Genomic DNA, 14251 nt, shown 5'->3' with positions numbered 1-14251 from the left:
TAACACAGCAGCCTCTCAGCTCATGTTGATGTAAAACACACTTGACTATGGAAACTGACACCTGTCTTCCAGCAGCTTCTAATTCATTGAGGACTTGCTTTTTGTTTTTTGGCAGTCTTTGGTTGACTATTGACCATCCTGACCTGTTGTCTCTCAGCAGCAGGTGATAGTTTGTGTTTTCAACAGCTTGACATGTGGGCCATGGGCCAGGATCAGCTCTCAGCCTGGATTTATGGCAGTGCAGGCTTTATGTGTAGAGAAAATACATAACTTAGTCTCTCGAGTTATATCCATCCATCCATGCATCCATGTAATGATCTGTGGGATGTGGCTATGCATTATTCTGTTAAACACTCAAAGAGCTTTCAAGTTTTGAACACACAGTCGTGGTCAAAAGTCATTTTCAGAAGACCTGTGATAAATTCAGTATTGAACCAAACTTCATGAATGTTTTTGTGTCGACGTAGTTTGTTTTCCACTTATTAATCACAGAATTGGTTGGAACCTTTGACTGTGACTGTACCAGAGCATGTGAGCAGAGCTGAGCGGCGAGAATTTCCGCTCCCCGCTTACGTGACTGTTCGCTCCTTCGCTCCATCGCTCAAAGTCATACCAGACAGTTCCGCTTAAAGACCGCTCTCTGCTCAGCTCCGGTGAAATCGCTCCACGCTCGCTCAAATATAAAAGAGGGAGCAATTCCTGACGTTGCACTTATATGACCTGTCTGCTTGCTTTTCGAAATATTTTACAAACTCCATCTCTCAACGAATGACTTCTGATGTAGGCTAAGCCTTGAAGGCACACGTGAGTCTGTGTGGACTTGTGCATGCCCTAGACTCGTGGAGAGCGGTATCGGAACGGAACTGGAGCGAAACGGAACCATCGCTCTGGCCTTTGGATTATAACCCACTCTGCGCTCCGACTATATTTTGCACGCTCCACTCCCCGCTCGCTCCGCTCACATGCCCTGGACTGTACATGATAGTAGCCAGTCTTGTTCCTCGAGCATCCTGTTTTGTCAAGTCATTCTTGGCTGCTTTTTCTTTCTTTCACATTGAGTTTATTTTCTGGTCTTTCTCTGTCCTCACAGACCTAAATCCACTCCTACACCTACTGCATCCTTAAGTGCCAACGGTGTGCCAACAGAAGCTGTTGACTATGACCGATTGAAACAGGTAGGTAAACACCTGAATCTGAACTTTCTGTTTTGCACAAAGTCGTCCAACCTGGAAGCATTGTTTATCATCTTTTGTCCTGCAATTGTTTATCATTGGCTTTACTGTATTTAATTCCATTGGATGTTTTTTTTAACTTCAGAATCAGAATCAGAATTAGGGCTGCCAGGATTAGTCGACTAGTCACGATTATGTCGACTATTAAGATCGTCGATGACTAATTTAATAGTTGACGTGTAAGTTTTTTTTGTTGTTTTTTTTAGTTTTTCTCTCAAAACTGCTGCGGTACTTTCCACGGTAATGGCTGCAGCCTTCCCGCAGGCTGCAGGTCCAACTCCGCCCACAATACCATTTTATGATCAGTGTGCCGGCCGTCTTTGAGCAACACAGAGTCCAACTTCGTCGCTGACTTTTCTCCAAGCTCTCTCCTGCTTCGTCCAACTCCCTGTGTATCTCTTTCTGTTTCTGTCCCGGAGCTCCCGAGCTCCGGTCTCTGTATGCGTATGGAGTGTGGTAGTATAGTACGGAGCTAACGAGCTCCGGGGCCCGATCACGGAGCATTAGCCCCAGTTAGCACAGCAATAGAGCAGCTAGCTTTTCTCGCTTGTTGTGTCGCTCCGAGCCGGGCTGCGGACCGCCGCTGTACACGCATACAGAGACCGGACAATAAAGGAGAGTGCTTGGAGAAAAGTCAGAGAGGAAGTTGGACTACCTGCGAAGTTAGGAAAGTATGTCTGTTACTTGATTACAGCGGTCTGTTGTATTTTACTATGAACCACAGTAGCACAATCACAGCTGATTTTCCCTCATAGTGGCTTGTTGAGTCTACTCGCTTCGACTCAAAGAAGTCATTGTAGGAATAGTGATATTATTCACATGAACTGAGTTTATAGGGGAGACAGTGAGTGTAATAATTACATTCATGTGTCCTACATTTCCATAACTCTGCCTCATATAGAATCATACAGAATGTGGTGTTAACATATATTGCATCTTTTAATATAACCTACATTGGCTTTAGGTTACGAACAAGATTTGTAAACCATATTCACAGTATAAACTACTACGTATGTTTGATGCCAGAGACAAATGAAGGAAAGAAAAACCTGTGTAAGGCCAGTGCCTTATCCTCATTTTACTCAGCTGTTTGCACTTTATGCTACGCAGTTAAAGAATTGTTTGTTGCTACAAGCTGCATAATTCATTAAAGGTTTAATGAACTATCATCTATATTGTCTTTAGTTTTAGTTAGCATATACCTTAAACACTTCAAGATGAAAGCTAATGATGGTTATATAAGAGCAGCTGCATGCTGGTGCGATAAGCTGTATGTTTTACATTCACTTTACGTATGATCCGATTAGTCGACTAATCGAAAAAAATTATCGTGATTAGTCGACTATCAAAATAATCATTTGTGGCAGCCTTAATCAGAATCAGAAATACTTTAATAATCACAGGGGGAAATTATTTTTGTTACAAGATCCAGATATACATTGATTGATTGATTGATTGATTGATTGATTGATTGATTGGTTTATTTAAGTGTCAAACACCATGGTTGGTGCCCAGCCCTCATGGGCTTATTAGACACTAATCATATTCATCAAATAATAATTTCACAATTACATCCAGGATAGCCATGTGACATAATACAGAACACATCATAACATTACTAAACCATTAAAGATATGGATACAAATACAGATGGATTGTCATATAGGATAGAAAATACTTTGCCCCAGATACCAGGCCTTTTCTATAAATTTGCCAAAGCAAAAACATCATTTTTTAAACAACCAGCACAGAATCTCCCCTTCATATTTAAAAAATATATCAGGATTTTTAAACTGGATTGATTCAAAAAGAGAGTTCCTTAAATCACAATATAAAGGACAATAAAAAACAAAATGAAATTCATCTTTCACAACCTGGAGACCACAAAATTCACACAAACGTAAATATTCAGGTGTACCTTTAAATCGACCCACTTCTACTGCCAGAGGTAAGGTACTGGTTCTTAATTGAGCACAGAGGGACCTCTGCCTTCTCTTTAAATTAAAAAAATATATAAGGTTCTGTAACATAGTCATTCTTAAACTGAACATAATTTCTAAGCTTTGGCTTCTTCCATATATCCTGTTTCCATTGATCTTCATATTTCCTAAATAATCTTTGTCTGATCACATTTATAATCTGTAATCTGAGTGCCGCCGTCTGAGAGAGGACAGTCCCCTGTGGGGCCCCAGTGTTGCTGACCACCCTGTCCGACACACAGTTCTGTAGGTGTACGTACTGTGGTCTGCCCATCAAGTAAATCAACAATCCAGGACACGATTAAACCTGCATGGCAGCCATCTTCTAACCCAGTAGAATTGGAGGGATGGTGTTGAAAGCACTGGAGAAGTCAAAGAAAATGACTCTCACAGTGCTCGCCGGCTTGTCCAGATGAGTGTAGACTCTGTTCAGCAGGTAGATGATGTCGTCCTCAAATCCCAGGCAGGACTGGTAGGTGAACTGTAGTGGATCAGTGAAGGGCCTGACCATAGGCCTTAGTTGTTTCAGGACTAGCCTCTCCAGGGTCTTCATGATGTGAGATGTCAGGGCCACCGGTCTGTAGTCCTGAGGGCCGTTAGGATGCGGCATCTTTGGCACAGGAACGAGGCAGGACGTCTTCCACAGCACAGGGACCCTCTGTAGGTGCAGGCTCAGGTTGAATACTTGACTAAGTACTCCACACAGCTGGGGGGCACAGGCTTTAAGCACCCTGGGAAGAACACCGTCGGGACCTGCAGCTTTGTCGGAGTGGAGTCTCGTCAGCTGTCTTCTCACCAGGTCAGGCGTGCAGAACACTGTAGAGGTGGCAGTTGGGGGGAGAGGTGAGGTCCTCAGGTTGTGGAGGACATGATGCAGAGCAAGGGGGAGGGGTGGAGTAGGTGGGTGTGAATTGAGGTGGAGGGGGGCAGACAAGGGGTCTGTAAGGAGGAGGAGTAGGGGCAGGTAAAGTGGCAGTTGTTGTTGGGCAGCCAGCAGCAGAGTCTTGTCGGAGAGGAGCCGCAGTATCAAACCTATTGAAGAATAGGTTCAGGTCATTGACCCGGTCCATACAGCTATCTAACCCCATATTACCAGTCTTTTGGAACCCGGTGATGGTTCTCATGCCACTCCACACTTCCCTCATGTTGTTAAGGTAACAGTCCGAGCAGGGACATTGCAGTCCACACAGAAGTTAATGTAGTCTGTGATGCACTCTGTGAGCCCATCAATGTCCTCCCAGTGGGGCTCACAGAGTGCAGGCCAGTCAGTTATTTCAAAGCAGCCCTGTAGTGCCTCATGAGCCTCCTCCAACCACCTCCTCACAGTCCTTTTCACCAGAGGCACACAGCAGGGTTTGAGGTGAACCATGTTGTGATCTGACCTGCCCAGAGGGGGGAGAGAAGAGGAGATGTATGCATCCTTAATGTTAGCATACATAAGGTCCAGGGTCCTCTCCTCTCTGGTAGCTTGTACGTATTGTTTAAATGTCAGCAGAACTGTATCCATAGTGACGTGGTTGAAGTCTCCCGACATGATGATGAGGGCACTGGGGTGTTTATTTTGAAGCTTGGAGATGCTGGTCTGTATGGTGCTGCAGGCAGATGTTGGGTTTGCAGAGGGAGGGACGTACAGGACAACAATGATGACATGTGGGATCTCTCTAGGCAGATGATATGGACGGAGTCCAACGGCAAGCAGTTCAACATCCGGGCTACAAAGCTGTTCTTTAATTGTGATGTGACCAGGCTTACACCATCTGCTATTCACTAGAATGGCAAGCCCCCCGCCTTTCCGCTTACCGCTCTTGGTACAATCCCGGTCAGCCCGGACGGTGTGGAAACCATCCACGGAGGCGTTCTGGTCCGAAATGTCCATGTGCAACCATGTCTCAGTGAAACACATCAGACTGCATTCCCGGTACTCAGTGTGGCTCCGCGTCAGCGCCGTTAGCTCATCCATTTTGTTGCTAAGAGACCGTACATTTCCCATAACAACAGAGGGGAGACAGGGCTTAAATCTTCTCCTTTCCATAAACCCGTCCCGTCTCGACCCTCCTCTCATCCCCCGACGTTGCTTCCCTCCTCTGCATCCCCGGTGTGTTTTTCTCCAGAGTTCAGGTGGTATTTCACTGCACAGCAGCTCACAGCTATTCAGCACATCATGAGCTGCGATCAAATTTCATAATTGTTCAGTTGTCTGACAACAGAAAAGGGATATTTGATAAAATACAACCCCATCACTGATATTTGCATGGGACTAATATTATCACATGACCTCTGTGTTTGGCAAATTTGTTAGATAATATGCAGTAGAATCTTTACTTCACAAATCAGTTATATCAGATATGTGCCGGTTTGAGATCACAGACATTCACCACAATTATTGCAAAATACTAGCTCTGTGTGACGCGGGCTTTGTATGAGGTCTGTGTGTAATTCTGCTTTTTTTTAATTTTAAGAAAATGAGTTTGTATGTGTCATATAAAAATCATTTAGTAACAACCTGCATGTTAAAAAACTGTGATGTTAAATAATATATAGTGATAATAGTGCGATGAAGCCTTTCATTGGTCTCTTTGTTTTTTAACTAATTATGCAGTAGTGTGAACCAGTGCAGCAGTGTGGGTGTGTGCAGTGACCCATCCTGTTATAAGGCAGCTCCTCCCTCTGACCTCTGTGAATGAGCCTGTTAGATAGGCAGGACTCAGAGAGAAGCTGGACTTATCAGTCACTACAACTGGTCACAGCAGTGGGACTGGGAGACTGATGACACCCTACAAACTCACGACTGTGCTCCCTGTCATTTAGAGTGGTTTGGAGGCAAGTGAGTGTGGCTCAAACGTAGGGCTCATAACTCTAATTTAGCCACATGTTATCTCTGTAACTTTGTTTACATCTTGTTGTCCTCAAGTGAGTCTTTAGGCCCTAATCTCACAGGGATTCCCCTACACAGGGATTAGCTAATCCATAAATGAGACAAAATAAGGGAATCTCCCTTTGCCAGTTGGCAGTTCCTTCACCCTAAATCCAAGAGCCAAAGGGAACTCTGTTTGTTATCTCCTCTTCATGTCCTGTGACTGTCCACAGAGAGGTGAAAACGAGAGCTGCTAGGTGCCACAGCACTGGCTTGTCTCTTCTCTGTGCTCAGACATTGTTTCAAAGAAATGTGACTGTGTTTTGTTTATTTTTTAGGACATTCTGGATGAGATGAGGAAGGAGCTGTCAAAGCTAAAAGAAGAGCTCATTGATGGTAATTATCATTGAAAGCTATGCTCTCTTTCTCTTCACAAACATTTCATCCTGCTGGAAGACCAGCAGAGCCATCAGTCTGCTCTCTGGTAGAGATTTTATATCAAACACTAAACACATCAATGCAACAGTTACTCATTTTTTGTCTTTTATATCTTTATTTTAACTACCTTTCTTTCACTGGGCCTGGTTTATTAATAATAATTAATAGCTTAAATTTTCAAGAATGATTCATATTGAAACATGACTTGCTGGGTGAAGAGGTTGCATACTGTCTAGGGACATACAATATTTGAATTGTTGACATCAAAGATACTGTATTATTATGACTTATTGCTCACTACAACTGTAGTTTGAGCTAAATAGGCGACAGCACTCATGTTGTTACAGCAGACAGGAAACTGCAGACAAGCAGTCTGAGGGTTTCCAGCAGCGGGCTGACTTCAGCACAGTAGCCCCAGCTGACACTACTGGAGCTGGCTGAGGCAGTCTCATGCTGGTTGGACATTTAGGAAGGAAAGTCAATGCCACTAGATCTCCAGTGCCTTGTTCATATCAGAAATGTCTCCCATTTCTATGAACTTCAATTGTTAGCTGTACTTTTAGTCAATTTTCAGTTTTTATCAATTAACAAAACATGTCTTTCAAATGTAATGTTGCACAGGACAGGAGTTATTCTAGGAATTAAATATGAGCAAGGCTGGATTACAAACTGGCTGAAGGTTCAGTGTATACAAATTTGTTAGCTGTCATTTGATGAACTCAACTGAACTAATATGAACTAAGATAAAACAATAAGATAAAATCAATGATATTATCATGTCATTAATGACCTAGCCTACTTTCCACTTTAAAGTGTGTTTGCAGGTCTTGGGGAGTACTACTGCATATGTAAAAAAAAACATTTTCTTAAAAATTCCAGAGAAAGCTGTATGTTATCTGATAAATTGCCTCCAATGATGTCACTCAGTGGCAGTTGCATTGTGGCTAATGTAGGTGTCAGGTTTTAAAAAGCACTCCTATAACATAATGGACATTTTAAAAACAAATGATCAAAATTGATACCACAGAACCGGAGAGATATTACCTTTTATTCCATGCATTCTTCTTTTTTCTCAAAACCTGATGCCTACATTACCCACAATGCAACTTAGCCACAGAGTGACATCACTAGAGCCAATAGGCGAGTTCAAGATCACGCAGTGCTGCGCAGCGCTGCGCAGCGCTGCATAAATCGTGATGCATGCTGGTTAAAATGTGTCCACGATGACCTGGATGGGAGTGGTTTCTGCTCCGCATCTGATGTCACATGACCTTAAGTTATCGCGGGAGCGAGGCTGCTGCAGAGCATTCGCGCAGTTGCTCTCCAGGTACTGCGCGACCCCAGACCCACCTTCATGACGTCAGGACTTTGCCCTAATTGGCTCTCATCTACGGTGACGTATATGACGTGTGTTTCGATGAATTTCCATATCCATAAGGCCTCTGCCTCTTTTCTACTCAACTATCAAATACTTTCAGATCAGTAGCAGCCGTGTGGCTGCACCTATGGGATAGTCACCATGAATAAACCTATAAAATCCTTCATGTAACGCAACAACCCTGAAAGATGTCGTCAATAAACTGCTCAGTTCTGTCAGCTTAGGGTGATGATGGAGAAGTGGTTAACTGCTGTGTCCAGTGTTATCTGTACTATCCTCTCTTATTAATTAACCCTTTCTGTTCCCATCACATTAACAATACAAAGAATTATCCTGAGCTATTCTGCGTGTGATGAGATGGCGCAGCGGGACAAGGCATCTGATTCAGTCATTTGTTCTGATTATTGTATTTCATTCATTCAGTGAAATGTATTTCATTCATTGTGATGTTGCTATGAGAAAATACATCATCTTATGTGTCGATAGTTATGCTTATTTCTTAAATGTAGTCAGCAAATTCCCCTCAGCTGTGATTTAATCATGATGCACCTAAGCACAGTTGTCATCATAATAATGAATAACTGTTGTAATTGTATTGTTATTGTGCAAGACTTACTATAATGTACCAGATAGACAAAGTTCAAATGTATTTAATGGTGACATTACAAGGAAAACAGAACATGATCATTTACAGTAAGACAACATTTAGGCTCTTCATCTACTCTTGATGAGCCACTGTGTGACCGTTTGAAGTGAAGCAATTACAAAGTATCCAAATTTGAAGTTATTATTGTGACAAAGCTGTCACATTCTGTTGTCTCTAAATATGAACTGTATATATATATATATATATATATATATATATATATATATATATATATATATATATATATATATATATATATATATATATATGTATATATATATATATATATATGTATATATATATATGTATATATATATATATAACTAAAAGTAATCAGATGAACACATTCTCCTTGAACCCCGGTCGTCTGCATGCAACAGAGCAGCAGTTCCACTGCTCTATTCCCTCAGCCCAAATGTTTTGGTTGACTAATATTTTGAACATCTCAGATTGAATAATTTCCGAAGGAGATTAATATGAGAAAAAGGCCAGAAAAGTTCCCATAGCATCAGGTAAGAAAACTGATCGCAGTCGTTGTTGATTGTAATCAAACATTAATGGAATTTCAATTTCCTCCACTTCTTCGCCGACGAAGAAGGCAAACACCGCAAGCTCAGCCAAGTCACGTCACGTCTACGGGAAGAGAGAGTGTCCGACTTCATAGCAGCGTTTGTAGCCCCGCCCCTGCTGTCGCCAGCAGATCTCGCTGATGCAGTCAGGCAGCAGGAGGTCAACTTGAACGCGCCTAATTTATCAGATACAATCCCCAATGAAGAGTGCCAGGCTTTGAAGCCAGTTTTTGTAGTGGCCAAACCATGTAATTATCACATGACACGCTGTGGGCCAAAATACTTTTTCCCATAGGCTTACATCAAGAATCTGTAAAACGGTGGATCAATTTTTTGACCTCCACAACCCCTGTCAAATGACTTGTTTCACTATCACAATTTGATCCACTCATGTCAGTAAGATATGGAAAGTTCAGAAAAGTGGCAGGATTATATAATTTTATCTCTATTGAAGCCAGCCGCCGGACTGGAAGTTAGCAGGGTATTTTCTGGGGTAGGCCCGCCATCTCCAACACTGTGCCCAGGTTTCTTGATACATCCATTATCCAATGACATGCAGCTTTGAAAGGCTTTCCTCTACTTTTTCACATATGCAGTTGTTCTCCCAAAGACCTGTAAACACACTTGATATGTAAAACTGGTGGAGTTACCCTGAAAGGTAGCGACTTCATGTGAAGTTGAGTTCATGTCAAAAATGACTCTTTTTTCTTTGTGTCCTCAGCTATCAGGGAGGAGCTTGGCAAGTCCAGCACAGCATAGAGGATCCGGACTCCCTCATCACGACATCTACATCCATGTGACCCAACAGACAACCACAGTCAATTTAAGACATGACAATACAACAGGCGGAAAATAAAATCGACAATACAGTTGAGACAGTGCTGATGACAATACTCATATTAATACTGAGAGAGGACATTATTTTGGGGCAGAGCAGCATTGGACAGATCAACAACGGACAGGGTGGTGGTGGGAGGCTTGTCACTCTGCTAGTTGTGACTCATTCTACAAAGGCTGCTGTTCCTGCTGTCTCCCGCCCCACCCCCACCTCCTCCTCCTCCTCTTCCTCCTCCTCCTCCTGCTGAGGGCATCGCATCCTGGAGGACAGTGCACAGTCTGAAAGAGAAGCGAGTGTCTTTATGCAAAGATGATTTCTCTCTCTTTGTCCTATAATAACAAGAAAAAAACACAAAAAACAATACTGAACTCTTCGACGATACTGTATTAACCATAAGTGAGCAGCGATGTTAAGAATCAGAACTCTTGTTATCATCTATCAGAAGGCATATTCTATTAAGACAGTTTGGAGCTGGGAAGAAGGTAAGGATGGAAAATAAAAACTGTTTTTCCCATAATGCCATAGGGGTAGCGTGCGTGCGTGCGTGCGTGCGTGCGTGCGTGCGTGCGTGCGTGCGTGCGTGCGTGCGTGCGTGCGTGTGAGTGTGTATGGGGGACTGACAGTCTCGGGTGAGGTCCACCACTGCAGGACACTGTAAAGCTTGTCTTCCTCAAATACTATTTTAACCTGAATATGTACAAAAGAGAGAAAAAGTTATTTAGAAAAAAAAGTATCTATCAACCATGTCTGTTTCAGTGTAGATCTATGGCCATATCAAGTAGCTCAATAATCCAACCTTTACACAGGACACTCTCTCGTCTGTCTCTTCGTCTATGGAATCATAACCAGAAGGGTAGCTCCCACTCTGTACAGACATTCTACAGTCATGTCTTTGTTCATACTGTTGAGTGGCGGATGGACGAGACACGGAGGGTAGCTGCCTGTCAGAGCAGCCGCTGTAGCTCTCTACCAAACTTTATCTGTCAATAGAAAGTGCTGACTTGCCTATCAAGCTGGTTGACCATGAGCAGACGTGTAGATAGAACTTTTCCTTCCAGTCAGTTTTGATTTGAACACTCCCTCTCCTCCTTTTCTCTGTCATGTTTGTTATATTAAGGTACTACATTAGGTGCCTGTGCAGTTGTCTTCACTATACGCTGAGGGTCACAAGTCTGCCACGAAATTGCATTAACTGTCACAAGTTTGATAACAAGCAATAAGTGTAGCATCTATTCTAAGGCCCACCTGCCCCAGTCCCACCACCACCAAACATTTATCAGTGTCTGTCTGTCCTTTTTGGCCCTCCTGAGCCCTTGTTGGACAATGTTACTGCGTGACTTGATCGCAAATTTTCTGTGAAACTGAAGGCCGACATGAAAGAATATGAGAGCAACACTGTTAATCATGACTTCATGGAATAACAACGTTTCTAAATCATAAAACTCTCCTTTTTTATTTTTTTCTATAAAATCCAAGGATACTGTATGTTTAGCCACATTGGAGCTGAACAGATTTTTTTACCCTTTGTTTCACTGCATTTATAAAAATAAAAAAAAGCCTTTTGAAATGTGCACAGGACAGCCCAAATGTGTAAGAGATGGTGTCCGTATGACATGATGGACATGAACGTGCCATTTTAATATTTCACCAGTGCTTAGTAATAACATTATAACAATAACAATAGCTTTTTTTTTTCTTTGCCCTTCTTTCCTGCCACTGTCAAATCCTTAACATTTACATAGATAAGGGAACTGTCACTTTATTCTAAAAACACTTTTGTTTCAAAATTTCCTTCAGTTCAGTGCTGAGTTTGTTCCATGAAAAGCTCATGGTTCTGTCAACCTGAGAGGGATATGTCAGGAGCTGAGAGACTGAAGTCTAAATAATGTAGCTGCTGCTCAAAGACCACATGTCAAGGTAACAGATAAAAAGTCCAACTTACAATTATGTTCTCTTGTTGTCTAAATGACACCCTGGGGAGGGAGCGTAGGACTAATGCAATCAAACCTCATGACTGTGGGGTCTACGGGACAAGCTTGGCTGTTGCGAACAACAATCCAAATGATTCCAAGGTGATGATATCTCCTAAACAAGCTGTAAAATGCTTTGTGATTTTGCTTTTACAGTGTCAGTGCATGTAACACACATCACATTGAAAGAACACAAGGGAATACAGTCTGAATAATAATACTATACTGTCATAGGTCTGGCTTCCTTTCAACAGTGATAGTATTTGTAAGTTAGAGGGGCAGTCCAGCAGTTTAAGTTTATTGCGTTACCTTAAACTGGGAGACTTGTGACATAGGCATACTTATAAATCAAATCAACACAGGCTGAAAACATCCAGCATCTTAGTCTCATTATTCCCATAATACAACTAGCTTAAGTCTTTCCACTGGACACACCACACTCCATGTTCTAGATTAAGGGTTAACATTTTATAATAACCATCACAAAAAAATGGTAAATTTATAGTTAATAAAACATTAGCTCATAGTAATTTTACTGGTAATTAGTAATAAAATGCTTTATTAACCACTTATTAAGCAATTGTTTATTATTTAAGTTGCAACTGATGTTTATAAGCCTTTACAATTGCTTAATAAATTGTTTATGAAGCATTAAGTTGTTTGTTAACAGTTACAAATGTATTAATGATGGTTATTTCAAAGACATTCTGTTTAAAAATTGTGTCGTTTTCAGGCCTAGGCAGAGATAAACCTGGTGACATCATTACGACATTGCCAGGCCTGTTTTCACAGACAAAACTGATTCTTGTGTGCAAAATCAGTGGAGTGCCCCTTCATGTCTTGTTCTCACCATGCCGTGCTTTTGTCCTCACATCTTACCAAAAGGTTTTTGCATCAGTGGCTGTCAATCTGGATCTCATACAACACAGCTGTGTTCAAGGGCTTGGATGTTATAGCTTTGCTACAAAAGAGGAGATTTCAGTTTCTCTCATTTTCTTTTGATTGGGTCAAATTCTGAGATGATGTACAGATGCCATAATCCTTTGGCCTGAGTATTGGTGTTTTTGGCTATCATTTTCAGATTGCAAGATCATTTCATCTCTCTTTGTTGCTAAAGTTGTATCATCTTCTCATCAATGTTTTTAAATGGAAACACACAGCCAAGAGGCTCCCTGTACTCAGTGTTTACACAGCATCAATTGCACTTTAAGACAAAAACCCACAGAGCAATCCAACATACTCTGACAACAGTTGCTTTGAGCCTCTGTTGCCAACAGTGTGGCTAGCTCACCAAAGGATTTAACTCGGCAGTCTCCTGCTAAACATAATCACTCTCAACAAAGTCGCCTTTCTTATTTTTATGTCATTTTGTCTAAAACAGGAAGATGTCGATCTCTGTATTCAGTCCTTGGGACATGATGGCAGGTAACACGTTTTGATCAAGAAAAGTTTATCTTTGTGAAGCTATGTGGTTTGTGCCTTGTTCCGAAGTTGCATTTAATATGTCAGAGATATAAAGATGACTAGTAATAATATCTATGGACTGTCATTATGATAACATGCCATTTTTATTTTGCTTGTTTTTCTTTTTCCATTATGTTGATTTGAAGGGAGAGATTAACAACCTTGGTACTGTTCCCTACCAAGAAACCATCTTGGCACCAAGATCTTCTTTGTTTGCTTTTTTTTAATAGGGTTAGGCCAATAGGGTGTACACATATATATATATATATATATATATATATATATATATATATATATATATATATATATATATATATATATATACATATATATATATATATGAGATATATGTGATTTATTTCTGTATAGTTGTAAGGTTGATTTTCTTACAGCTCAGAAGTACAATCAGACCTTTGAGACATGAGGCTTGCAGGGCTATAAAGAGGATCTTCGCTCTGAGATGATTTTTCTGTACCTAAAGCCCTATTTGAAAGTCCAGATGGGTGTGGCTGCAGTGTTCCGTGTTCCCTTGTGTCATTTAAATGTCAAAGAGACTGTTTGTGTTCAGCAGCTTCTCTCTCTTTACACGCTTGGAAATCTGTTTTGTCCTCTGCAGTGAGGTCATGTTGATGTCAGATTGCTGATGGAAACAATTATCTTTGTCTGTGAACCCAGTTTTCTGCAGAGGGAACTGAAAGAATTGTGAATTTGCAGGAATATTTGCAGAGATGAATTTGGCCGAAGCAAGTTTGGTGGATGGGTTTCCAGATTTATTCTTTTATCATCTGCATTGTACCATACTGTTCTCATGTTAATTAGTCTTTTCTTACATGCTAACATATTGTTTTGTTTGAGCAAACTGAATAAAAATTGCAATACAAGA

General features: G+C 41.3%; 1 protein-coding gene across 9 annotated transcripts in view; it reads left to right on the top strand.

The window, feature by feature from the left end:
• The window catches only part of enah (ENAH actin regulator), a 296947-nt gene extending 282696 nt beyond the window's left edge, over positions 1-14251 (top strand). For all 9 annotated transcript variants that reach the window (XM_030406060.1, XM_030406061.1, XM_030406059.1 and 6 more), the window contains 3 exons: positions 1091-1175; positions 6404-6461; positions 9818-14251. In XM_030406060.1, coding sequence (XP_030261920.1) covers positions 1091-1175; positions 6404-6461; positions 9818-9855 — 181 coding nt within the window. In that variant the 3' untranslated portion in view covers positions 9856-14251. The remainder of the gene's footprint in view (positions 1-1090; positions 1176-6403; positions 6462-9817) is intronic.

Source organism: Sparus aurata, chromosome 22 (assembly GCF_900880675.1).
Source record: "Sparus aurata chromosome 22, fSpaAur1.1, whole genome shotgun sequence".
Lineage (NCBI taxonomy): Eukaryota > Metazoa > Chordata > Actinopteri > Spariformes > Sparidae > Sparus > Sparus aurata.
The sequence above is the reverse complement of the archived record's forward strand: the minus strand, read 5'-3'. Positions and strand labels throughout refer to the sequence as shown.